This window comes from Microcebus murinus, chromosome 23 (genome assembly GCF_040939455.1).
Source record: "Microcebus murinus isolate Inina chromosome 23, M.murinus_Inina_mat1.0, whole genome shotgun sequence".
Lineage (NCBI taxonomy): Eukaryota > Metazoa > Chordata > Mammalia > Primates > Cheirogaleidae > Microcebus > Microcebus murinus.
The window spans coordinates 31,251,756-31,275,545 of record NC_134126.1 but is presented as its reverse complement, the minus strand read 5'-3'; the positions used below and the strand labels follow the sequence as shown (position 1 = coordinate 31,275,545).

The 23,790-nt window shown below is 40.7% G+C and overlaps 1 protein-coding gene and 1 long non-coding RNA gene across 2 annotated transcripts; one reads left to right on the top strand and one right to left on the bottom strand.

Annotated features, from left to right (window-relative positions):
- The first annotated feature begins 6,457 nt into the window (after nucleotides 1-6,457).
- Nucleotides 6,458-17,438, top strand: TIMM17A (translocase of inner mitochondrial membrane 17A). The gene is made up of 6 exons (XM_012744416.3): nucleotides 6,458-6,566; nucleotides 7,952-8,051; nucleotides 8,166-8,229; nucleotides 13,036-13,164; nucleotides 13,981-14,091; nucleotides 16,968-17,438. The coding sequence occupies exons 1-6, from the start codon at nucleotides 6,541-6,543 to the stop codon at nucleotides 17,051-17,053; spliced, it is 516 nt and encodes a 171-aa protein (XP_012599870.2). The 5' UTR covers nucleotides 6,458-6,540; the 3' UTR covers nucleotides 17,054-17,438.
- LOC142863853 (uncharacterized) lies at nucleotides 7,060-23,586 on the bottom strand. Its single transcript, XR_012914488.1, has 3 exons — nucleotides 23,570-23,586; nucleotides 19,824-19,963; nucleotides 7,060-7,145 (listed from the first exon to the last, which is right to left on the bottom strand). It is a non-coding gene; the product is annotated as an uncharacterized LOC142863853 (long non-coding RNA).
- Nucleotides 23,587-23,790: the final 204 nt, after the last annotated feature.

Sequence of the window (23,790 nt, the reverse complement as noted above, 5' to 3'; positions counted from 1 at the left end):
GAGAGAGAGAGAATCCTTCTCACTGTGTATCAAAACTGAAAACCGGCAGGCTGTTTGGGGAAGAGAGGAGGATCTGCAGAAGTCAGGACACTCTCAAAGGGCTGCTGTCACTTTCCGTAAAGCTCCGAGGCTCTTGGGAAAAGGGTTCGAACCTCCTCCAGTTCTCAAATGCCTCTTCCTCTCCTGGGGCGTCTGTGGACAGACCTCCTCTGGGAGCAGAGAGGAGGAGCTGGCAGGTTGCCACCCACGTATAAATCCAGAGCACGATTTAGCGTGTCTTCAGGGAGACAGAACTCGGGGCCTTTGGGAGAGATACTATTGCAACAGGTCTGGCATGTTTCATAGAAGGGCTTTCCACTGCTCATCCATCATGCTGCCCTGCACAAGTCACAGAGACATTCAATCTCCTGCCCCCCTCCCTCCTGCCACAAAATCCCTTCTAGAAGCCCTGGTGTAACCCATCGGGGTAGGTGCTTCGATCTTTCCTGGCATCTTTCCATCCTAAGCCAGAGAGAGACAGTCACTTGATCAGCATTTGCTGAGTCCGGCGATCGTCCAGGACTAAAACCTGGCCGTGGCATTTAATGTCCACTAGCTCAGCTTTAGGTTAAGGCTGGGGACTAGAGGACAGAAGTGAGGCAGGCAGAGCTAAGAGGGACAGGCGGAGGAAGGGCTCCAGGAAGCCTAGGGGCTGTCCTGTTCAGAGCCAGTAGTCGAGCTGTTGGTCGGGCAGTAGGTCCATATTAATATTTATTGATTGCCTATTCTATGTCAGGCATTGTTGTAAAAACAAGGGACATAACTAAAGATACAAAAATCAGTGTGGTCCCTGGCTTTTTGGACTTACATTCTACCGGTGAAGATATAATAGTTATTTAACAAATAATTTTAAATAATCCATTAAATAGTTAAAAGTTGGCAAAATGTAGGCCGGGCGCTGTGGCTCACGCCTGTAATCCTAGCTCTTGGGAGGCCGAGGCGGGCGGATTGCTCAAGGTCAGGAGTTCAATACCAGCCTGAGCAAGAGCGAGACCCCGTCTCTACTATAAATAGAAAGAAATTAATTGGCCAACTGATATATATATATATAAAAAAAAAAATTAGCCGGGCATGGTGGCACATGCCTGTGGTCCCAGCTACTCGGGAGGCTGAGGCAGGAGGATCGCTTGAGCCCAGGAGTTTGAGGTTGCTGTGAGCTAGGCTGACGCCACGGCACTCACTCTAGCCTGGACAACAAAGTGAGACTCTGTCTCAAAAAAATGGAAAAAAAAAAAAAAAAAAAAGTTGGCAAAATGTCTCAAAAGAGAAGTACAGGAGCTATGGGGAAAACACGACAGTGGAGGCTGGATAGCACTGTGGTTTCACAGGGAAGAGCTTGGGCCCTTGAGGCCAATGGACCTGTGCGAGGTCCTGGTATTGCCACTTACAAGCCATGTGACTTGGGGCCAGCCACCTTCTTCTCAGAGACTTGGCTTCACGATCTGTAAAATAAAGACAACAGTGGTGCCTACCATGCAAGATTTCTGTGAACATTAAACTAGGTCATTCACACGAAAACATTTAGTTAATACACCTGATTCATGGCAAACACAATATTTATCAGTAAATAAATATTATTATAATTACTTACTCTTGTCCTGTGTTCTTTCCTCCCCATCCCACCTCTCCTCTCACCTTTTCCTCTTTCCTTCAACAGTAACCACCCTTAGTATACACACACACACACACACACACACTCACACTTCTCACCTGGCTCTCACTTCATTCCTTCATTCAAGCATTTATTCAGATACTATTTTGTGTAGGTAGCACCCTGCCAGGCACGATGAGGAAAGGGATACAAAAATAATCACAACATTGTTACTTTGTTATTTTCCTAAAAATGTATACTTTAATGGACTAAAAAATAATTACAATGCAAGGCAAAGTAAAGCAAGCCAGAGAGGTAAAGGAACTGTTAAGAGCGCAGCTGAAAACACATTAATTTTGTAGGGAGACGGAGTCAGGGTGGGATAACAAAGGATTTGAGCTAGACCATCACGGGCTTTCCCCTTGATTATTGGTGGCATGCCTGGCACCCACACCTGCCCCTACTCCCTTTTAGGTCAGTCACTCTTTACTCTAGAGATGCCTAGAAAAGGCACCATCCTCTGGGGTCCCTGGCTCTGGGGCCAACCCAGCCAACCTCTAGTCCCGCAGTCAGCTGAAAGCAGCTCCCTTCCCAGCTTCCAAGGCTGCTTCTTTCTCAGGATTTTTGCAAAAATAGTCACTGCACCCCGAGGAGGAGTCAGAGCCTGAATGCAAATAGCTACCTTCAGCCCCAGGGTCAGCTCCCGGCCCATCTGGTTCCAGCAGCCTTCTCTTCTGGGCCCACCCTCAAAAATGAAACCCACAGCTTCCAAATTTAAAGGGCAGGACTCATGGCCTCCTAGCCAAAGGTTTCTACACATAAACCCCCGTATCTTTTCTGCCTCAGGTTCCACGATTCCAAACAGCTGGCTCTTCTGACAAGCCTTGGACTCCATCTGAAGCCTGTTGTTCCCTAGAGCCCCTGGGAGACTGCTCACAGCTCTGGAAGTCTCCCCTTGGAAGGCATCACAGCTGGGGCTGGAAGCTTTGGGAACACAGAGCCCGGGAAACACAGCCACCTCCAGCCCCTGCAACAAGAGGCCGCTGCCCCACCCACTCTGTAGGGGAAAGTGGTTGTCCAAGCTCAGAATCCACTTCCACCTGAAACCGGCTCATCCTGGGTATCAGGCGATCTGGCTTGGCCTATTCCCCAGAGGGAAAGAAGCACTGTTGTGGCTAGAGGGATGGAGAGAGAAAAGAAGGAAAAGAGACCCTCAAGATCCAGTCAAAATATGTGGTGGGAAGGAGAGTAAGGATCTGGAACCAATTTAAGAAATGCCTAAGTGGCTCTCAACTGGGCTGAATGGCCCCAGGAAAGTCACATTTTCAGGAATATAGGGTGGCAGTATAGTATAGCAGGTAAGACTACAGGCTCTGGAGTCAAATGACATGGGCTCAAAGCTAAGATGTGTGACCTTGGGTACGTTATTTAACTTCTCTGAGCCTTAGGAAATGGAAAATGAAGATATTAAAATATCTACAAGCTGGACCCAGTGATGTGCATTTGTAGTCTCAGCTACCTGAGAGGCTAAGGGAGGAATATTGCTAGAGCCCAGGAATTCGAATCCAACCTGGACAAAATAGCGAGACCCTGAAACTTAAAAAAAAAATCTACCTAGAAACAAAAATGCCTAACTCACAGAGTTATAGAACTAAGTATATTAAATAAGATAATGCATACAAAGTGCTAATAGCATCAGACACATTGTAAGCAGTCAATAATGCTTGCTTAAATATAATAATGTAAGTAGCTAAATTATTAATAGCTAAACTATTATATTCAAAGATAAAGATCAATAGAGGTTCTGCCATAGGCAGGGGCCAGAGTATGTGAGATCACAAAAGAGACAAATTTTCACACTGGTTCTCTTCTTTTGGGGGATGCAGAAAGTTTCCCTAGAAGAAAGCTGCAGGTTTTGTCTCCGGAAGCAAGCCACTGGCCCGACACTCCTGAGATGAGCAGAAGTGGGCAGAGGAGAGCTTGAGACAGAACACAGGCCAGACTAATGTGTTCCTGAGAGGAGAGCAGGAGAGAAAGGGGGGCAGAAAAGAGACAAGAGATTACCTGCATCACCTCCATTCTGGCCAGGCTGAAACCCCCCTGCCCACCAAATCAGCCCCAGTCACAGACTAGAAGCCCAAACCCAATAGGAGGCTGTGATCCAATCCTTAACTATCCGTACCAATCTGAGTTTCGTGGTGACTTGGACCAGGCAGGATGGGGAGTTTGGAGCCACATACATGGCTTGTGACTTCCTGGTGGTTGGAAGCCTCTGGCTCAATGAAACTCAATCTACTGAGGTCCAGCAGCCTCTGAGTTGGCATATATCTGCCCAGGAGGGGCAGATTCTGAAAATGTCCATTCCTGGACCACAAGGGGTTCCAGCAGCAGTCCCATACTGGGCCCAGAACACTAACTTTAAATAAAATATACCTTGGTATGTTGAATCCCCTCACTTTTATTGTGAGTTTTCTCTCAAGGATTGCCACTGCTTTCTTCTATCCTGCCTTTGTATCATGGACCAGTCCTTCAGTTAGGGCCACCACAGTCCCCTAGACTTCTTTAAGACTCACTAGGGAAAAATTATATTACTGATCTCTTTTCTTTGAACCCTTTTTAAAAGTTTCTTCACTCAGCACCCTGGAACCAAATGGAAGTGGGTATTTTTGAGGAGGGGTGACATCTTCCTCCTCCAGCCAACAAAGGCTAAATCCTGGGCCTCCCCCAGCCAAACCTATCCTGTTATCTGTTGCAGTTAAAAAGAGAGAAGACAGTGAGAAGTCTAAGAGTGCTTTTGGCCCCTTGAGCAAAGCTTCCCAGGACAGTAAACTTTCAGATAGGGACTCTAGGAACGAAATGAGCTAAGTAATCACACCCAGATTCTGGACTTCAGTTTTGTAAACTCAGAAACTCAGTATCATCACTGTGATGGTTAATTTTACATGTCAACTTGAGTGGGCCATCAGGTGCCCAGATTAAACATTGTTTCTTCATCTGTCAGGGAGAGTGTTTCCAGACGAGACTAGCATTTGAATTGGTGAACTCAGTAAAGTAGATTTCCCTCCCCAAAGTGGGTGGGCATCACCCAATCCATTGAAGGCCTGAATGAAAGAGCAAAAGGCAGAGGAAGGAGGAATTTGTCCCTCTTTTCCTGCCTCACTGATGAGCTGGGATATTTCATCTCATCTTTTCCTGCCCTTGAACTGGGATTTGTATCATCAGCTCCCCTGGTTCTTGGGCTTTTGGACTTGGACTGAATTATACCACTGGCTTTCCTGGGTATCCAGCTTGCAAACACAGATCATGGGACTTCTCAACCTCCATAATCACGTGAGACGGTTCCTCATAATAAATCTCCTAATATACGTACGACCTATTGATTCTGTTGTCTTGGAGAACCCTGACTATTCCTGGTGATTGAGTAAAAAAAAAAAAAAAAATCAGCCTCAAGGTAGCTAAAGCTAAGGGATATTTCATCTGGGTCCTGGTGAAACCTGAAAAAAATATCCTTGCCCCATGAGGCGTAAATCTCTAGTTACTGAAATATTTACGTCCACCAGGTCTGGGGTGCTGACTAAACATCAGGTTCTTGCTGAGTTCCTCCTTTGAGGCTTCATGTTACTCCTCTCCCACAGTCTCTCTTCAGCTTGTACAATTAATTATATTTAAGTGTACTTAATTACAGTCACATTCCAAACAGGCCTTCTCGAACTTATACATCCAAATCAGACAACTAGTTTGAACTGTCCTCACATAGAAGACATATTTACTGATAATCTTTAGTTCTATGGAGAGTTCAATTCATCTGTTTACCTCATTTCCAAGCTTTTGGAGTGAACTTCACTTTTCTTTGTAGTCTTCTATTATTTATTACACTGACTTTTTAAATATGTACATTTTAAAATTTTATTTTGCTTAGAGACAGGGTCTGGCTCTGTCCTGCAGGCTGGGGTGCAACAGCACTATCATAGCTCACTGTAGCCTCAAACTCCTGGGCTCAGGCGAATCTACAGGTGCTTGACATCAGCCCAGCTATTGTTTTTTTTTTTTTTTTAAATTCTCTGTAGAGGTGGGGTTTCTCTTCCACGTTGCTCAGGCTGGTCTGCAATCCTCCTACCTCCGCTTCCCAAAGTGCTGGGATTTACAGGCGTGAGCCACCGCACCTGAGCTGTGTTTCATAGTCGATTGCAAAAGTACAGAATGGAGAGGAGCACCTTTAACAGCCATCAGATGATTGAGGTTCTTTTTTTTTGGTTTGGTATTTTTTTGTGCTTTGTCCCCGCCCCTTTAGTCTATTGAACATCCCTCACTCCTTCGGGTGATGAGATCCTGCCGGGTGATGTGATCCAGCCGCCTATGTCCCGCAAACCGAGGGCTCCAAATTTTGGGGCACGGCACTACAGATGGCCCAAATAGTTCCATTTCACAAACACTTAGTGAGCATCTACTACATCCCAGGCACTGTGATCATTATGAAGGTCTGAGACATCGTCCACCCTAAAGGAGCTACGTGTAATTGGTAAGATGTTCACAATCCATAACGAATTGGGTAGCATTAATTCACAGTCGACAGCAAAAGTACTAAAAAAAGGAAATGTATTCAGGAAGTTTGAAGAATCCTAGCGGAATAATATCAGGTTCATCCCAGGCCACGGAACTTGTAGTTACAAGGTAAGGAACTCTTTGTCACTCGCAGCTTCCGGCACACACAGCCTAGACTCGAGGCCTTCGAGGATGTGGGCAGAATGCCCCACCCACAGCTACCGGGGAGTGCCGGCTCCCATTGGCTGCGAGGGGAAACAATGGCCCAATCCCTATAGACGTCAACGCCCTCCTCTCGGGATCACTTCCGCTGCTGGGGTCAGGCCCCGCCCAGCTTGCCCGGCATCCCGTGCGCCGCTGGAGTCAAGATGGAGGAGTATGCTCGAGAGCCTTGGTGAGTCTCCTCCGCTGTCTTCTGCCCACGGCCCTCGTTCTCCCCAGTCTAGTCTCCCGAGGTGCGAGCGATACTCAGCCGCACGCTCGTCAACTTGGGCCTGGTAACCGTGGGCAGTGCAGACTCGAGGGGCCAGTCGGCTTCTCAGCCCTGTACCCCACCCGTGTCCACTCGGCCTCGTGAGCCTCGCCGCCCACAACCCAGCACTCGTGTGACCTTGCGGTGGATGAGGAGGGGGTTCAGGCTTGGGTTTAGTGGAGCCTCGGAACCTCCTCCCGGCGCAGGGCACAGTTGGCCTCGTGCGGGGTCCGTTGTCCTCTCTGCCCGCTGAGGTGACCTTGGACGCGTTCCTGCGCCTCGCCTTGCTCAGTTCCTGTGCTGAGGAAAAGAAGATAGGTCTCTCAGAGAGTGCTGTTCTCGAGGCCTTACTTGTATCATGATACGTGACAGCAGGGTGAATCATTTCAAATGAGTGGAGCATAGATTTTACCCAAGAGGGTGGGATAACCTCCGTTAGGGTGGAATCTTCTTTTCTTGCTTGGAATTATCCCTTGGAAGGCAGAAAGGGGCAAAAGTTATCTGTAATATAGGAAGAGATAGTAGCTTATGTTCTGTGAAAAGCCATCAGCTGAAATTCGTTCTTTCATTCAGTATTTGATGAGTGAGGGCTCTGTGTTAGCAGTTGGTTAGGTTCAAGGAATAAAAGCATGAATAAATTAGGCACACAGATAATTATAAAACGGCGTAATTGCTATCAGAGAGTAGTCCCAGGTTGTCTAAAGTTTCTGGGGTCATAAGTGAAAAATCAAGTCTCGATATTTGGGTTAATCACTTTTTTTTTGTTATGTAAGAGCAAGAACCAAGGTGTGCTCAAGTTGTGAAAATGCCCAAGACTCTGAATTATTATATTACCATCCTTAGCCCTGAAGCCTGCTTTATGCTTCCTCCCCCAACCCCCACCAAATGGCATACAGGATATATGTTTCAGTGCCTCCTGGCTCTTTAAACTTACCTTCTTCAAAGGCAGTTATCCCCTTCCTGGATTGTGCTCAAATCTGCAGGGCTCAGCATACTGTAAACTGCTTGTTATGGCATAATGACAGCTTAACAGGGTGGTAAAGTGTTTAACTTTGTTGTGGTAAAGATTTTATAAAAATAGTGAGTTTTCATTTACTAAATCAGTAGGTAGCCCTTTGCTTTCTCTTAGTAGATATGTCCTAAAGCAGTGTAGTTAGTTATCTGATTAGTTTTATAGTCAAAACTGCTTTGATCTTTTGACTACCCTGTTGCTGTGGAAACTGTCGCATCCCTTACTGTCTTAGCAAAGAAGGTTTTATGGTTTATGAATGAGAAATATGATTATCTTTTTTTCCCCCTGTTCTTAGCCCCTGGCGAATCGTGGATGACTGTGGTGGGGCCTTTACAATGGGTACCATTGGTGGTGGTATCTTTCAAGCAATCAAAGGTTTTCGAAATTCTCCAGTGGTAAGTGGGTGGTATTATTTTATCATCACCTGATAGATGGCTTTGGGAATATTACTTGTGGGTAGAAGTGTATTATACTTCCAATATATTTTTGGCTGCTTCCTTTTGTTATAGGGAGTAAACCACAGACTACGAGGGAGTTTGACAGCTATTAAATCCAGGGCTCCACAGTTGGGAGGTGAGCAGAATTTTTTCATTTGTACTCTAGATCATTTTTTCTGTTTATTTGAAGATGGAGCTATGTTTTTTCTTTTTAGATGATACCAGTTAGTGATTTTAATTTGGTCTAACAGCTTGTCATGAACTAATATCCCTGTAGGTTCTTCTTGATTTATGGCTTGTTCAGAAAGTTGACTTGAATTATTGTGTTCATTTGAAAATTTTGTCTGTGTCCTTCAGACACTTAGTGATTTTTTCCTTCTCCAGAAGGAAGACAGTGTGTTTAAAGTACAGGTTTGTGAGAGTCAGGAATGATAGCTTTTGAGGTAACAAAGCTGAAGAGAATGTGATCTGAAGGATTGGGGTTTCATGAGAAACTGATCAACCTGATTGGGCTCTTCTCCGAGGTTAGCTTTTGGACATTGTACAGAGGTCAATGCAAAATTTGAAAAGATTATATTCTTTACATTTTTTAACACATTGACTGCCACATTGGGAAAAAAACTTTTTTTTCCTTGGGGCCGTAGTGTTTTATTACAAAAATAGAATAAAAACTTTGAAAACAAAATGATCCTTTCTAATTTAATGAAAGTTTTTTTTTTTTATTGTTTTCTGTGCATGAGTTATATGCAACTTAAAAAATGGTTCACCTGGCTCCCAAAGTAAAGAGACGTGTGCATAGCTGGGCACGGTGGCTCACGCCTATAATTCTGGCACTCTGGGAGACTGAGGCCAGAGGATAGCTTGAGCTCGGGAGTACAAGACCAGCCTGAGCAAGAGTGAGACCATGTCTCTACTAAAAATAGAAAAAACTAGCCAGGCGTGGTGGTACACTCCTGTAGTCCCAACTACTTTGGAGGCTGAGACAGGAGGATTGCTTGAGCCCAGGAATTTGAGTTTGCTGTGAGCTAGGCTGATACCATGGTACTCCAGCCCAGACAACAGAGTGAGACTCTGTCTCAAAAAATAAATAAAATAAAATAAAGAGATGTGTGTATTACAGATGCTTCACAAGGTCCTGGGCTCAAAACTAGTATGAGTTAAATACAAGTTTATGTAGTTAATGTGTTAAACTTTGTTATTCAGAAGCTGGAAGAAGTGAGATGACAAAAAAGTTTGGAGGTTGTATTCACTTACAAAGATATAGTCAGACTGGGGAGACTATATATAAGATGTGAAAAAGACTTAACACTTCAGTTATCCTTAGTAATTTTTTGTATCAAAATAATCTTCTCTTTGTTTTTAGCATATTTTTCTTTTGAAGACAGTAGCTAATAGCTGCCATTTATTGAGTGCTTACTTTTTGCCAAGCACTATGCTAAGTGTTTTACAACATTATCTTATTTAATTCTCACCAAAGTGAAAGAAGTTAGTACTGTTGTTACCATTTCTAAATGAAGAAATTGAGGCCCTGAAGATTGAAGTGATTTGGTTGAAGTATCTTTTTTTATTTTTTCCCCCCTCTGTAATAATTGTAGACTCTGAAAAGTAAATAGTAACTAATTTTCCTTTGTTTTTATGGTTACTGTGTTGGTCAAGAATGAAAATCATATTAAAGTCACGCCAAACCCTGAACCTTTAGTATATGCAGAAGCCATATAGGTTTTTTTTTTTAATTTTTAATTTTCATCTTTTTATTTTTTTGGAAATTGTGTACTATTTCTGGACTGAACCATATAGGTTTTTACTTGGTTTTTGAGATGCTGTTTCTATCACCTTAACTTCATTGAATTAAAAAACAATCAGATAACTATCGCTGCCAAGAGAAGCCTAAGGAGACATGACAACTAAATGAAATGTAGTGTCCTGTAACAGAAAAAGGACATAAAAACTAAGAAAATCTGAATTAAGTATGGACTTCAGTTAATAATAATGTATTGATATTGGGTCATTAGTTGTGACAAATGCCCCATGCTGATGTAGATGTTAGTAATAGGGGAAACTGGGTGTGAGATATATGGGAACTCTGTATACTGTCTTCACAAGTTGTCTAAATCTAAAATTACTGGAGCCTGGCTCAATGGCACAGGCCTATAGTCCTAGCTCTTCAGAATGCTGAGGTAGGAAGATCACATAAGTCTGTCTAGGAGTTTGAGGCCAGCTTGGGCAACATAGCAAGACCCTGTCTCTTTTAAAAAAATAAAAATCTATAAACGTTTATTTTTTTAAAAAGCAAGATAAAATAAAGGAAGAGTGGATGGTGGTATGAGTGAATAGGAATCATCCATTTCAAATCCTTGAGATCAGCCTCTTTTGGAAACAGTATATTGAGAAGTTCTAGTCTTGAATTCCAAAAATAGACATACACATATACAAGTACAAACATCTAAAAACATAACACCGGCCGGGCGCGGTGGCTCACGCCTGTAATCCTAGCACTCTGGGAGGCCAAGGCGGGCAGATTGCTTGAGGTCAGGAGTTTGAAACCAGCCCGAGCAAGAGCAAGACTTCGTCTCTGCTATAAATAGAAAGAAATTAATTGGCCAACTAATATATATATAAAAAAACAGCCGGGCATGTTGGCGCATGCCTGTAGTGCCGGCTACTTGGGAGGCTGAGGTAGTAGGATTGCTTGAGCCCAGGAGTTTGAGGTTGCTGTGAGCTAGGCTGATGCCACGGCACTCACTCTAGCCTGGGCAACAAAGAGAGACTGTCTCAAATCAAACAAACAACACCAAGATTTTAATTGTCAGCATTTCTGGGGGTGGCATTTTCAGTGTAATTTAGTGTGAGCATTTGCAAAGGCCTTCACATCAAAATCAAGGGACAGGCAACATGGAAAAATCACAGTTGTATCCTGAAAGGTTTTATATTTTCACAGGGGGAATAAGATAGGGTTTTGACATGTCTCTGTCATTCTTCAAGCACTTTCTTGCATTTTGGGAAAAGATGTTCCAGGCCCATTTTGTACTTTCCCTTTCCCTGTCCTAGCCATTGAGTCATCCATTTTTCCAGGTTCCTTTTAGTTGAGAATGGTTATTTAGAAGCCAATCTATGGGCACTGAGTGTGTTGTTGTTATTACTGGGGTGTTGCTATGCCCAGGCCCTCTTTGTAACAGAGCTTGAAAATATGCGTCCTGTATGTATATAAAAACACACTAATTACATACATATACACACATATTTCTATAAATCTGTGTATATTAAAAATAATGAATTCACATTGATACCTTGTAATTCCAAACCAGCCCCATGGAGTTCATTATTTTCTCTCTTTTCATATGTGTACTTCCCTCCTTGCCCTGCTTGGGCTGTCACACTCTGCAGCAGGGTGCCCTGGATATACTCTGGCACTCCATGCCAGGCTGCCCTTCCCTGTGAATCTCTACTCACTCTGCTCGTTCTCTGACACCCAGGGGTGTTGACATCCTCCTCACCTTGCTCTGGCTCCCCACACCAGGCTACCCTTCTGCGTAGATACCCTGCTTACCCTGCTTGGACTAAACTCTCCGTTCGTATAACCTTAGCTTACTCTGGCAGTGATTGTTAAGGAATGGGGAGATTTCAGACCCTTGTGAGGAAATGGGAGGGTCTTGTCTGAAAAATTTAGTGAAATAGTTCTAATATACCTAGACATCATAGCTCTTTCCTAGGGCTTAGAATTACTGAGGAAAAAGAAGTGATTTATTTTTATGTAGTATGTGGTATCTAATATTGGACCAGAAATGAGGGAGCTTTTGCTATACTTCCACTGGTACTAGCTACTAGATTTAACTGATAACGTGAGAACTGGGAAAGATCCAGGAGATGGGCTGGTTGAACTATTTGGTGGAACTCAGTTTACGCTCTTGTTAACACATCGTGTTACCTGCTACCCTGAGATTTCAAGGGGTGAAGAATAAAGTGACTAGGGTTCAATTTATGCGGCTTTGCTTTTCTTTTTCTATTTCTTTTTCTTTTGTTCTTCCTAGTCAAATGAAGCATTTAGTCTTAGTAAGTGTAATAACTCTTTTCACATGATACAGATCTTCTGTATTCATTTTAGAAGATTTGGAAGATATAGAAAGGCACAAAGATATTAGATCATCTGTTATGTCACCCAGAAATGCTGACAGTTAAAATCTTGGTGTTATATTTTTAGGTTTTGTGTGTACTTGTATGTGTGTACAAGTATGTGTATGTGTACAAAGACACATACTTCTTTGTTTTGTAAAATTATTTTTGTGTTTAGGTGGAGTTTAAGTGTCAAGTAATCTGCTGATTTAAAGTTGTTTTTAGATTTGTGCTTGAGAACTAAAGGAGGGAGGAAAGGTGCTTTCTATTCCCTCGATGTTCCATAATTCTAACTACTTATTCATTTGCCACTGAGCATATATTGGCTTACACATGTAATATATTCCAGAGTAGCTGGATTTCTTTTGTATTAATATTTTCATCAGTGATTTTCATAGAGTAGATGCTCAGTGACACTTAATGAAGAGAGGAAAAAATAGAGGTAAGTAAAGGTATGCAAGAAAAGGAGAAGATAGGAGGAAGCAGGGTGGTTTGATTTTGTATATTGCTGGGTAAGCAGAGATGTTGTTCTGAAAGGGTGATTTGCATGTTGTTAGACATATGCAGCCTGACTATTAGTCCTGGAGTATTTCTTCTAGGCTTTGGGCCATTGCTAATTTTCCATCTGATATAAATATAATCTGAGCTTTATTCAAAAGATAAGTATTCTGACTTTCATTCAGTGTTTATTGAAACTTGTGTTTACATGCATTTTTTTGGAGTATGAAGGTTTTGAAAATATACTGAGTGTTACATAAACTTATTTCTGACTATAACATTTTAAATATAAGATGAAATTAGTATTTGTTTGTTTCTTTTTAAAATGAAATAGGTAGCTTCGCAGTTTGGGGAGGTCTGTTTTCCATGATTGACTGTAGTATGGTTCAAGTCAGAGGAAAGGAAGATCCCTGGAACTCCATCACGAGTGGTGCCTTAACAGGAGCCATACTGGCAGCAAGAAGTAAGCAATCATTAAAGACACAAGTAGAAGCCACACTTTCTGGAAAAGCTTATCTGTCTTAATTGAATGACATCTATAATATATAAAACTGAACGTTGCTTACTTTGGTATAGCATGAATACATGGTATTCATGTTATTCAAATTCACTGTATCAGTATATAGTGATTTGAAAAAAAGGAAGGGGATTTATTTATTTGGAACATTTGAGAATGAGATAGCATGCAGTTCTAACCCTTATATATCTTAACCCTTACAGTAGTTAAGAACACTTTAGGTCCCAGTTCTGCCATTTATTAGCTGTGTGACTGGGCAATTTACCAAACTTTTTGTGCTGTTGTTTCTTTATCAGTATTCTGGGATTAATAATAGTACCTGCCACATAGCGTTGTTATAAATAAAGAGCTTAGAACCATCTTCTAGATCTTTGGAACAGAGAGCAACCCAGAATTTCTTTGGGCTTAGTGGTTTAGATCAGGGGATCACAAACTTTTTCTGTAAAAGGCTAGAAAGTAAATATTTTAGGCTTTGAGCAGCTGTGTGGTCTTTGTGACAACTACTCAACTTCGCTGTCCTACCATGAAAGCAGCCACAGTTACTACATAAACAAAGGAGCATGGCTGTTGTCCAGTAAAACTTGATTTACAAGTACAGACAGTGGGCTGGGTTTGACCTACACGCCATAGTTTGTTGACTGGGTCTTGGACAGTGAGAACAAGAGTTTGGAAATGAGGGGAGCCAATAGCACTCTTCTTTACTATCTTTTACAGTAAACTAGATTTCTGTTAAAGTAATCTCTTTGTTATTAATGTCTTCAGATGGACCAGTGGCCATGGTTGGGTCAGCTGCGATGGGTGGCATTCTCCTAGCTTTAATTGAAGGAGCTGGTATCTTGTTGACAAGATTTGCCTCTGCACAGTTTCCCAATGGTGAGTCTCCTTTCTACTTAATACCATAGCGCAAACGTTTTGGAATGGTTTCTGGGTGTTAAGAAAGAAGACACTTTGTCTAGTGGTTTTTGATTTCTCTACATTATGTATTAATATGGTGTGGTTTATGAGGACTATGATAATAGGCTCTGGTTCTAGTTGAAAAAGTGGACATGAATGTAATCATTATTTTTAACCACAAAAACAAAAATGCTTTGGTTAGATAATTTGCTGTTGATCTTTGATTATAGTTCTTAAGTGTTATCAGTGCTTATTTGCTTAATTCCAAGAAATTTATGGTCCTTCTAAAGGTGCTTGGATAATGGTTTTGCAGGTGTGTAACAATAATGGTAGTCAATTAACAACTTTTTACCATACACCTATGTGCCAGGCACTGTTGTAGGTGCTTGAGGATACAGTAGTGAATAGGACAGTCCCTGCCCTCAAAGACTTAACGTTCTAGTGAGAGAACGTTAGACAGACTAACACATTAATAGAGAAACAAGATTATTTCAGATAGTGTTGTTTGCTTTGAAGAAAATATACAGATACAGGCTGCTGTCAAAAAAATAAATAAATAAATAAATAAATAAATAAATAAATAAAATAAATAAAAAAATAAAATAGAGTGGTAGAAAGTGACTTACGTTTGGGAGGGTCACTTTAGAGTTCATAGGAAAAGTCTCTTTGAGAAGTTGGTAATGTAATTTGTTGCTAATTGTTCCTCTTCTGTGATGCATAGGAGAAAAGTTAAATTATGGGCTGAATGATCATTACATGGTTATAGAATAATTTGGTCAGCTGTTAACTTGTACAGTTTCTTCTATTTTTATTTTTTTGAAGAGACAGAGTCTCTCTCTGTTGCCCAGGCTGTAGTGCAGTGGTACAATGATAGCTCACTGCAACCTCCAATTCCTGGGCTCAAGCCATCCTTCTGCCTCAGCCTTCTGAGTAGCTAGAACTATAGTCATGCACCATGATGCCTAGCTAATTTTTTAAATTTTTTGTAGAGACAGGGTTTTGCTATGTTGCCCAGGGTGGTCTTGAACTCCTGGGCTGAAGTAATCCTTATGCCTCAGCCTCTCGAGTAGCTGGGATTACAGGTGTGAGGCCACCCTGCCTGGCCATTAACTTGTACAGTTTCTTGTAACCATCAAAAATTTCAGTGTCTAAGCTGGACACACGCTAGCACACACCTGTAATCCCAGCTACTTGGAAGGCTGAGGCAGGAGGATTGCTTGAGCCCAGGAGTTTGAGGCCTGCCTGGACACATAACTGTTCTCTGTCTCTTTAAATTAAAAAGAAAAGAAAACAAAAAATTCAATGTCTAAATCAAAATATCCCTTGACATTGGAAGAAAGCAGAAAGATACTAAGTGTATTATAGTAGTGAAAACATGACCTGGCATATGGGAAGGAAATATATAGAATAATGAGATGTGTTGAAAATTATTTTTGGAGCTTGGAAAAGATTCAGCATATACTTAGGAATAGATCATACCTCCCAATTTGATTTGATTTCCCTGAGGCACCTAGCAAGAGATTCAATACCTTTTTGGCACAATTTTCAAGCACACTTACTGTATGCCAATGGGGTGATCTAGATGACCTTGTGGACCCTCTCACCTTACATTTCTGTTTTTTCAGTCCTTACCTGTGAGTTAACACTGTGTTGTGATGATCACTTCCTAATTTTGCTTTTTAATTTGTTTTGACCAAGTTATTGTGAAAGACTTCATAAAACATCAAAAGATTATTCCATTATTTGCAGAAATTCAGAAACGGATATAACAAACAAAACTAGTTACATTGTCTTCTGGGAATTAGCCTTGGTTACTTTGCTTTAGGCTTTTTTCTCTTAGAGGGAATCTCCTTTTCATTAATATTAAAACTAAGCATTTATATAGAAGCAGCTTAAGAGAGGTGTATTTTTAGATAAGTATGTTTCTGAAAAGCTGTATGGGGGGAAATCTTTGGCGTTAATTATATTTTTCCAATGAATTTACATGAAAAATTTCTTAAAACAGTGATAAAAGATTAGACAGAACTGTATCTAAATGGTAACAATGGTTATCTTTGGTTTATCTTTTTCACCCAGTATCTTTTCAGGTTTTCTATAATGAACAGATAGATACCACTTGTATAATGAAATAAAAATATGTGATTGAAATAAAGCACTTGAAAAATGTCAGGGAATTTTACCACTGCCCTCTTTTTCTCTTCCTTCCAGATATTTTTTGGTCTACTTCAGTTTCCCTAAAGAAAAAAAAGATTGATTAGGACTGTAAAAGTCTCCCTTTTTTAAGAGCTGCATTTTTTCTTAGTTTACAGGCCCTTTCTTTCATGTTTTGAAAACTAAAACTGTAAGACTTTGTTCTACAGCAAGCTACAGGGTGTCTTCCCATTTCAGAGCTCATTCCTTGATTAATTGGTTATATAAATTGGATTACCAAGTTCTCTTAAAACATGACTAAGATACTTAAACTTTGTGAAAATAATTTTAAATAGCTACTGAAAAATATGTCAAGAGGTGGGAGAGATTCTTCCAATCTTGATATATGGCAGCTTGTTATAACAATTGCTTTAAAAACTCGAATATTGCTTCTTGCTATAATTAATCCATCTGACTTTCCTAGCATAGCATTTGAAAGCTGTTCATTCTGGAACATAACAGAAATCAGTCTGTCATAAATTATACCACATTTGAAGGTTCCCCACTATGCTAATGGGAATTAAATGGATCTATAAAGAAATTCAGGTTACAGCTGTAATATAGCACATAATTTTTTAGTTGATTGATTTACTTTCTATAGAGACTTGTTCTTTTTAAATATATAATATTCAGATGATTTTTTAAACCCTTTTTCTTACTCACAGGCCCTCAGTTTGCTGAAGATCCCTCCCAGTTGCCTTCAACACAGTTACCATCCTCACCTTTTGGAGACTATCGACAATATCAGTAGGACATCTTTCCCAGGATTTCTGTAACAGAATGAGCTGTAGTTTGAGAAGGATTTGATTTCAGAAGATCAAGTCACAATCTGTTTTTAAAACCATAGGTTTTTAAAAGTATGGCCAAATAGGCTATGAAGAGACATTTAGTACTTTTTTCTATTTAAAGGAACATGGGGCAGGGGGCTTAAAAGATAATACATTTATTTATTCACACTTGAATTGCATTTGTGATCAAAATAAGTGTCTAATATTATTAAAAGAAAATATAAGTGCTTAAAAGATGAAGGACCAAAGGGCAAATAACAGCGAAACGTGATCATCATTTCCTTGAGGACTTCTCTGCCTGCTTTTGTGTGTTCTGTTATTCAAACAATAAAAAGCTCCTGGAACTTACTCTTTTTTTTAAGATAAGTTGTAGAGTTCTACATTTCATGCTCGCATACTTCAAATAATGCATGTTTTATCGTTAGTCCCTCATCTAACTTGAAGTGAATTATGTGTGAGAAGAATTGTGCAGAGTCAATGTGAATCATTTTACAGTGGAGTGCTCTATGGATTGAAGGATATGGTAAAATATTTATACTCTACTTTGAAAGTAAAATATGCTATGTCTTGTTTTTGAGGATGTTAGATATAAAACTCTTACCTTTAGGGCTGTTGTGTCTTGATTCCTGATAATCAGAAACTTTATCAGAAACAACTTGCTTCCAATATATTCAATTCTATACAAAGAATTTGTGGAGGGTACAGTGGTACTGGAAAAGTCTGATGTTCATTATGTGCTTAAAAATAAAATATGTGCTATTTTTAATGTGTTCCAAGTCCTCTGAAGCTGCTCTTCATAAAAGGTGTATTTTGGGCATTGTTTGGACCTGGAAAATGGATTAGCATTTCTGAGGAGGACATTTTCCTGATAATATTGGAAGTGACGTGTAGCTTTGTAGAAGGCAGGTATTAGTAATTCCTTATTTGCTTAACATCTGTCTGAAATGGAGAGCAAATCCATGTGTGTACTGTAAACACACATTTATCTTTTGGCTCAATACCATACACATAGTAAGCATTTAATTAATTATTGTGATATGGTTTAGGGTTTTTATTGTGATAAAATATAAAATTTTATTAAGAATTTGTGAGTGTACAATTCGGTGGCACTGAAATTGTTACAATGTTGTATCACCACTATGTATATGCAAAATGTTCTCATCATCACCAGTATAAACTCTGTATCCATTAAATAACAACTTCCCATTCTTCCCCCCCAACCCCTGGTAACCACAGTTCTATTTTCTCTCTGTGCATTTGCCTATTCTGGGTACCTCATATAAGTGGAATCATGTAAGATTTGTCCTGTGTTTGTCTAATTTAACTTAGCATATGTTTTAAGGTCTATCCATGTTGTAGCATATATCAAAACTCTTTCTTTTTTATGGCTGAATAATATTCCATTGTGTGTACATACCACATTTTGTTTATTCATCTGTGATGGTCACTTGGGTTGTTTCTACCTTTTGGCTATTGTGAATTATGCTGCTAAGAACATTGGTGTACAAGTATCTGTTTGAGTCTCTACATTTGGTTCTTTTAGATATATATGTGGGAGTGTATAGCTGAGTCATATGGTAATTCTGTGTTTAACTTTGAGGAGCTGCTAAACTCTTTTCCCCATCGGCTGCACCATTCCCAACAGCAACATAAGGATTCTAATTTCTTCATGTCCTTGCCAATATTGTGTTATTTTCTTTTTTTTGTATTATAGCCATCCTAGTAGATGTTAAGTGGTATCTCAGTGTGGTTGTGATTTGCATTTCCCTAATGACTAATGATGCTGAGCCTTCATGTACTTATTGGCCATTTGTATATCATTTTTGGAGCCAATTTGTTTTTAAGTCTATGGCTCTCCAACTTTCAGTTGTAAATACAAGGAGTTGTATGTTAGAAGAGCAATTCAAACTGAGAGCATGTTGAATTGCCAAGAAAATGCTTTACATTTCTTAAGGTCTCCTAAATTCCTTTTCTTTTAAATGATGTATCAATTTGGAAAGTAAGGTCCTTTCATATAAATTCTGATTTTTTTTTTTTTTTTAAGATAGGGTCTTGCTCTGTTGCCCTAGTTGGAGTGCAGTGGCGTAATCGTAGCCTCAAACTCCTGGGCTCAAGTGATCCTCCTGCCTCAGCCTCCCGAGTAGCTGGGACTACAGGTGTGTGCCACCATGCCTGGCTAATTGTATTTATTTATTTATTTTTGTAGAGGCAGGTCTTGCCATGTTGCCTATGCTGGTTTCAGAGCTCCTGGGCTCAAATGATCCTCCTCCCACCTTGGCCTTCCAAAGTGCTGGGATTATAGGCATGAGCCACCATGCCTGGCCACAGATTCTGATTCTTTGAGGCTTGTGTACATGTTATGCTGGTATGTTTTTGCCATCTTATTGGTTAACTCTGGTGTCTTCAACTCACCATATGTGAAGTAGTACCTGTTTACAGATGAATTTTCTGGAATTAGGGGTGGGGCAAAAGAGTGGAACATTGAAAAAGATAGGAAAAACAAGTTTCTTGGGAAGGAGTTTAAATTTTATCTGCCATATGCAGGACACTAGGTATAAACCCCTAGAAAAACCTTTCCAGTTATGTTTCCCAGACTAACTGCTTCTTTTAATTTTTTTTTTTTTTAAGGGACAGGGTCTCGCTGTATTGCCCAGGCTGGCCTTGAACTAACTCCTGGGCTCAAGTGATCCTCCTACCCACAGCTCACAGGCTCTTACCACCATGCCCAGTTACCTTCCTTGCCTCTTTCCTCTTGGTTGGCAGCCTCCTTTTCCTTTATCCTATAGTCAGGACAGGCTCTGCTCTTGTGGCTTTCCACCCTTATTGCTGGAACTTTTCTTGGAGGCATTGGTTTATACCCTGACATGTCCAATCTGGAGATGGGAAGTAGAGGAAAAGAGGCAAAAGCAAACTGATCCTTCAATTTTCACTTGAAACTGTAAGTATAACACCATCTGTGGTGGTCCTGGCATAGATGTTTATAACCATTCAAAAGCAAACTGTGCTATCTCCTCTGCCCACATCCCCTTTTATTTGCTGGCTCATACTTGACAGTCATCTAAGACTCAACTGAGGTGCCTCATTTGCGGTCTTCTCAGGGTGCTTGGACTGGCCCTTCCCCTGTCTTGTCACACCCAGCACAGTAGAAGAGATTGTAAGAGGTTTTTAATTTTCATTTTTCTTCCTGTCCCCCTTTTCCTAACGTTAAATGAAAATTCTCGAACTTGTCATTACAGTTTTACAGTGAACAGCTATAAAGCCCCCCCTAGATTTCACTATGAACTTTTTACAATATTTTCTTTTTTCTTGAGACAGTCTCATTCTGTTGCCCAGGCTAGAGTGAGTGCTGTGGCATCAGCCTAGTTCACAGCAACCTCAAACTCCTGGGCTCAAGCAATCCTGCCTCAGCCTCCCGAGTAGCTGGGACAACAGGCATGCGCCACCATGCCCGGCTAATTTTTTCTGTATATATTAGTTGGCCAATTAATTTCTTTTTATTTATAGTAGAGACAGGGCCTCGCTGTTGCTCAGGCTGGTTTTGAACTTCTGACCTCGAGTGATCCGCCCTCCTCGGCCTCCCAGAGTGCTAGGATTACAGGTGTGAGCCACCGCGCCTGGCCACAATATTTTCTTATTATATACCTATTCATCTATTCCCCTTCATTTCCTACTAACATTGAATTATGAAACCCATTGATGTTTTCTAGGATGTATATGTGACTGTGGTATTTTGTTTTTTTTTTAGTTTAGCAAATGAGAGGAAACAGGGTAGTCTATAATATATTTTTAAAATACTGATATGAAATATTCTAAAACTAAATTTGGTATACAGTGTAGAGCCTAGGATAAAAGGTAAAACACCCAAATTGTTTTAATTCCAAAATAAATAATTGGAGCAACAACAGATAGGAAGGAGCTCTTCCTTATGTCTTTCCTGCAGTAGTGGAGTTAGTTTCTCAATTTCAAGGTTGAAATGCCCATCAGAGAGATCTCATCTGTTTTTCCTAGAATCTGGCACTTTGTGTGAAATTGGCAGGCAGTAGTGAATTTCTGATCAGGGTTTGGAAGACGTGGGTACAGCTGCACCTGCTATTGAACGAGCATCTGTTTTCACGTATGAAATGTCTACAAATCATGAAAGCGTGATCATAGCTCCACCCTGTGGTATGTTAGTTTTAGTTAAAACTCATTGTCTAAATTCTGTTCAATCTGTTACATCATGGCTCAGCACACCACACCCAAGCTATTTTTGTAAATAACTTACGGAACATAGCCATGTGTTCATACATGTATTGTCTGTGGCTTTCTTGCTATAATGGCAGAGTTGAGTCATTGTGGCAGAGACTGTGCCCACAACCCATACAGGAGAAGCAGGATTGAATCTCAACAGTTGAGGAAATTGAATTTCTTGAGTACAGGAACCACATTTTATAATATATATTTGATAACTATTGAGTGAATGAATAAATTATAGGTAGATATGACTTTACCTAGTTCAAAAGTCTGAAGCTTTAAGACGAGATGTATTATGAGATTTTTTGGGCATGTAAATGTAATAAAAATATATTAAATATCCATGTACCCTCCCCATAGCATGAGAAATAAACATTCTTCACACAGTTGAAATTCCTTATGCATAGCTCCCTGATTTCATTCATCTATGTCCTGAATTTGGTGTTTGTCATTCCTATGTATTTCTTTGTATTTTTTTTTTTTTTTTTTTTTTTTTTGAGACAGAGTCTCGCTTTGTTGCCCAGGCTAGAGTGAGTGCCGTGGCGTCAGCCTAGCTCACAGCAACCTCAAACTCCTGGGCTCGAGTGATCCTTCTGCCTCAGCCTCCCGAGTAGCTGGGACTACAGGCATGCGCCACTATGCCCGGCTAATTTTTTTTTTTTTTTATATATATATCAGTTGGCCAATTAATTTCTTTCTATTTATAGTAGAGACGGGGTCTCGCTCTTGCTCAGGCTGGTTTTGAACTCCTGACCTTGAGCAATCCGCCCGCCTCGGCCTCCCAAGAGCTAGGATTACAGGCGTGAGCCACAGCGCCCGGCCTCTTTGTATTTTTTATATTTATTGTTTAGTTTTAAGATAACCTTAGAGTTATAGAAAAATTGCACAAATAGTTCCAGTATACATTTCACTCATCTTCCCATTATGTTAACATCTTATATAACTATAAAACAAGTATCAAAACTAAGACATTAGGCCGGGCGTGGTGGCTTGTGCCTGTAATCCTAGCACTCTGGGAGGCTGAGGCAGGAGGATCCCTCAAGGTCAGGAGTTTGAGACCAGCCTGAGCAAGAGTGAGATCCAGTCTCTACTAAAAATAGAAAGAAATTAATTGGCCAACTAAAAATATATAGAAAAAACTATCCAGGCATGGTGGCGCGTGCCTGTAGTCCCAGCTACTCTGGAGGCTGAGGCAGGAGGATGGCTCAAGCCCAGGAGTTTGAGGTTACTGTGAGCTAGGCTGATGCCGCGGCACTCTATCCTGGGCAACACAGTGAGACTCTGTCTAAAAAAACCAAAAAAACGTAAGACGTTAGTTACATTAACTAAACTACAGACTTTATTTGGATCTCTCCAGTTTTTCCTGTAATGCCTTTTTTCTGTTTCAGGACTAATACAGGGTCCTGAATTCTGTAAATTGTCTTATATCCTTAGTTGTCTCTGCTCTGTGACTCTGTCTTTCCTTGTCTTTTGTGACCTTGATACTTTTGAAGAATAGTAGTCTTATTTTGAAGGAACCCTCGATTTGGGTTTGATGTATTCTTATTACAGTTACACGTTATTGGAAAGGACACCACAGAGACAATACACTCTTCTCGGGTTATCATATCTGTGGGTAGATGGTACCTATGTTTATTACTGATGATACTAACCTTGGTCACTTGGTTAAAGTGGTATCTTCTGGCTTTCTCCAGTCAATAGTAAGATTACTATTGTTTCCTTTTGTAATTAATAAATATTTAGGGGGGAGAAACTTTAAAACTGTGCAAATATCCTGTTTTTGCTTACACTTTTGTCCACTAAGTTTGGTACCTGGTGCTCTAACCGATTTTCTATTTCTCATTCGTTCTACATGCATTAATTGGAATTCTGCTGTAAGGAAGAATCATCTCTTCCATTTATTTATTTACTTATTTTTATCAGTATGGACTCGAGTATTTCCGTTATGTGGGTGCTATAGTCAAATACTGTTATTTATTTGCTTGGGTTGTTGTAACTTCAGCCATTGAGAGCTCTTTCTGGATGACTCAGGATAACAGAGTGAGACCGTCTCAAAAAAAAACCCCCAAACACCTCGTTTTCCAATTGATGGATAAAAACATCATCATCATTCATAGAAAGGCCACTTCAGCCCATGGTACAGAGGAGAAACAGAGCGTGCAGGAGGGATGTCCTAGCTCGTGAGCCGTACGTGCATTACAGTAAGGGAAGGGAAAGCGACGGGCGATGGCCAGCTAAGGGCTAACCTGTGCGTGCGGTTCGGGGCCTGGGCGCCAGCGAGGGTGGAACAGGCCCGCCTGGGGTCGCTGGGGAGAGCCTGGATCTGGCGTAGAATTCCGTGACGTCGTATGGGGTCTTACCGTTTACCAAGTGCGTTAGATATTATTATTTTATAGGTGAGAAAGAGGCTCGAAAAGGTTGCCCTTTCTCGGGCGCTTAGCCCTAGGTGACACAGGGATCTCGAAAG

Excerpts from the sequence above, each read along its gene's own strand:
- TIMM17A (XM_012744416.3), top strand. The coding sequence starts at position 6,541 with ATGGAGGAGTATGCTCGAGAGCCTTG. Across the intron at positions 13,165-13,980 it reads AGCCATACTGGCAGCAAGAA|ATGGACCAGTGGCCATGGTT; the intron begins GTAAGCAATCAT and ends TAATGTCTTCAG. Across the intron at positions 14,092-16,967 it reads CTCTGCACAGTTTCCCAATG|GCCCTCAGTTTGCTGAAGAT; the intron begins GTGAGTCTCCTT and ends TCTTACTCACAG.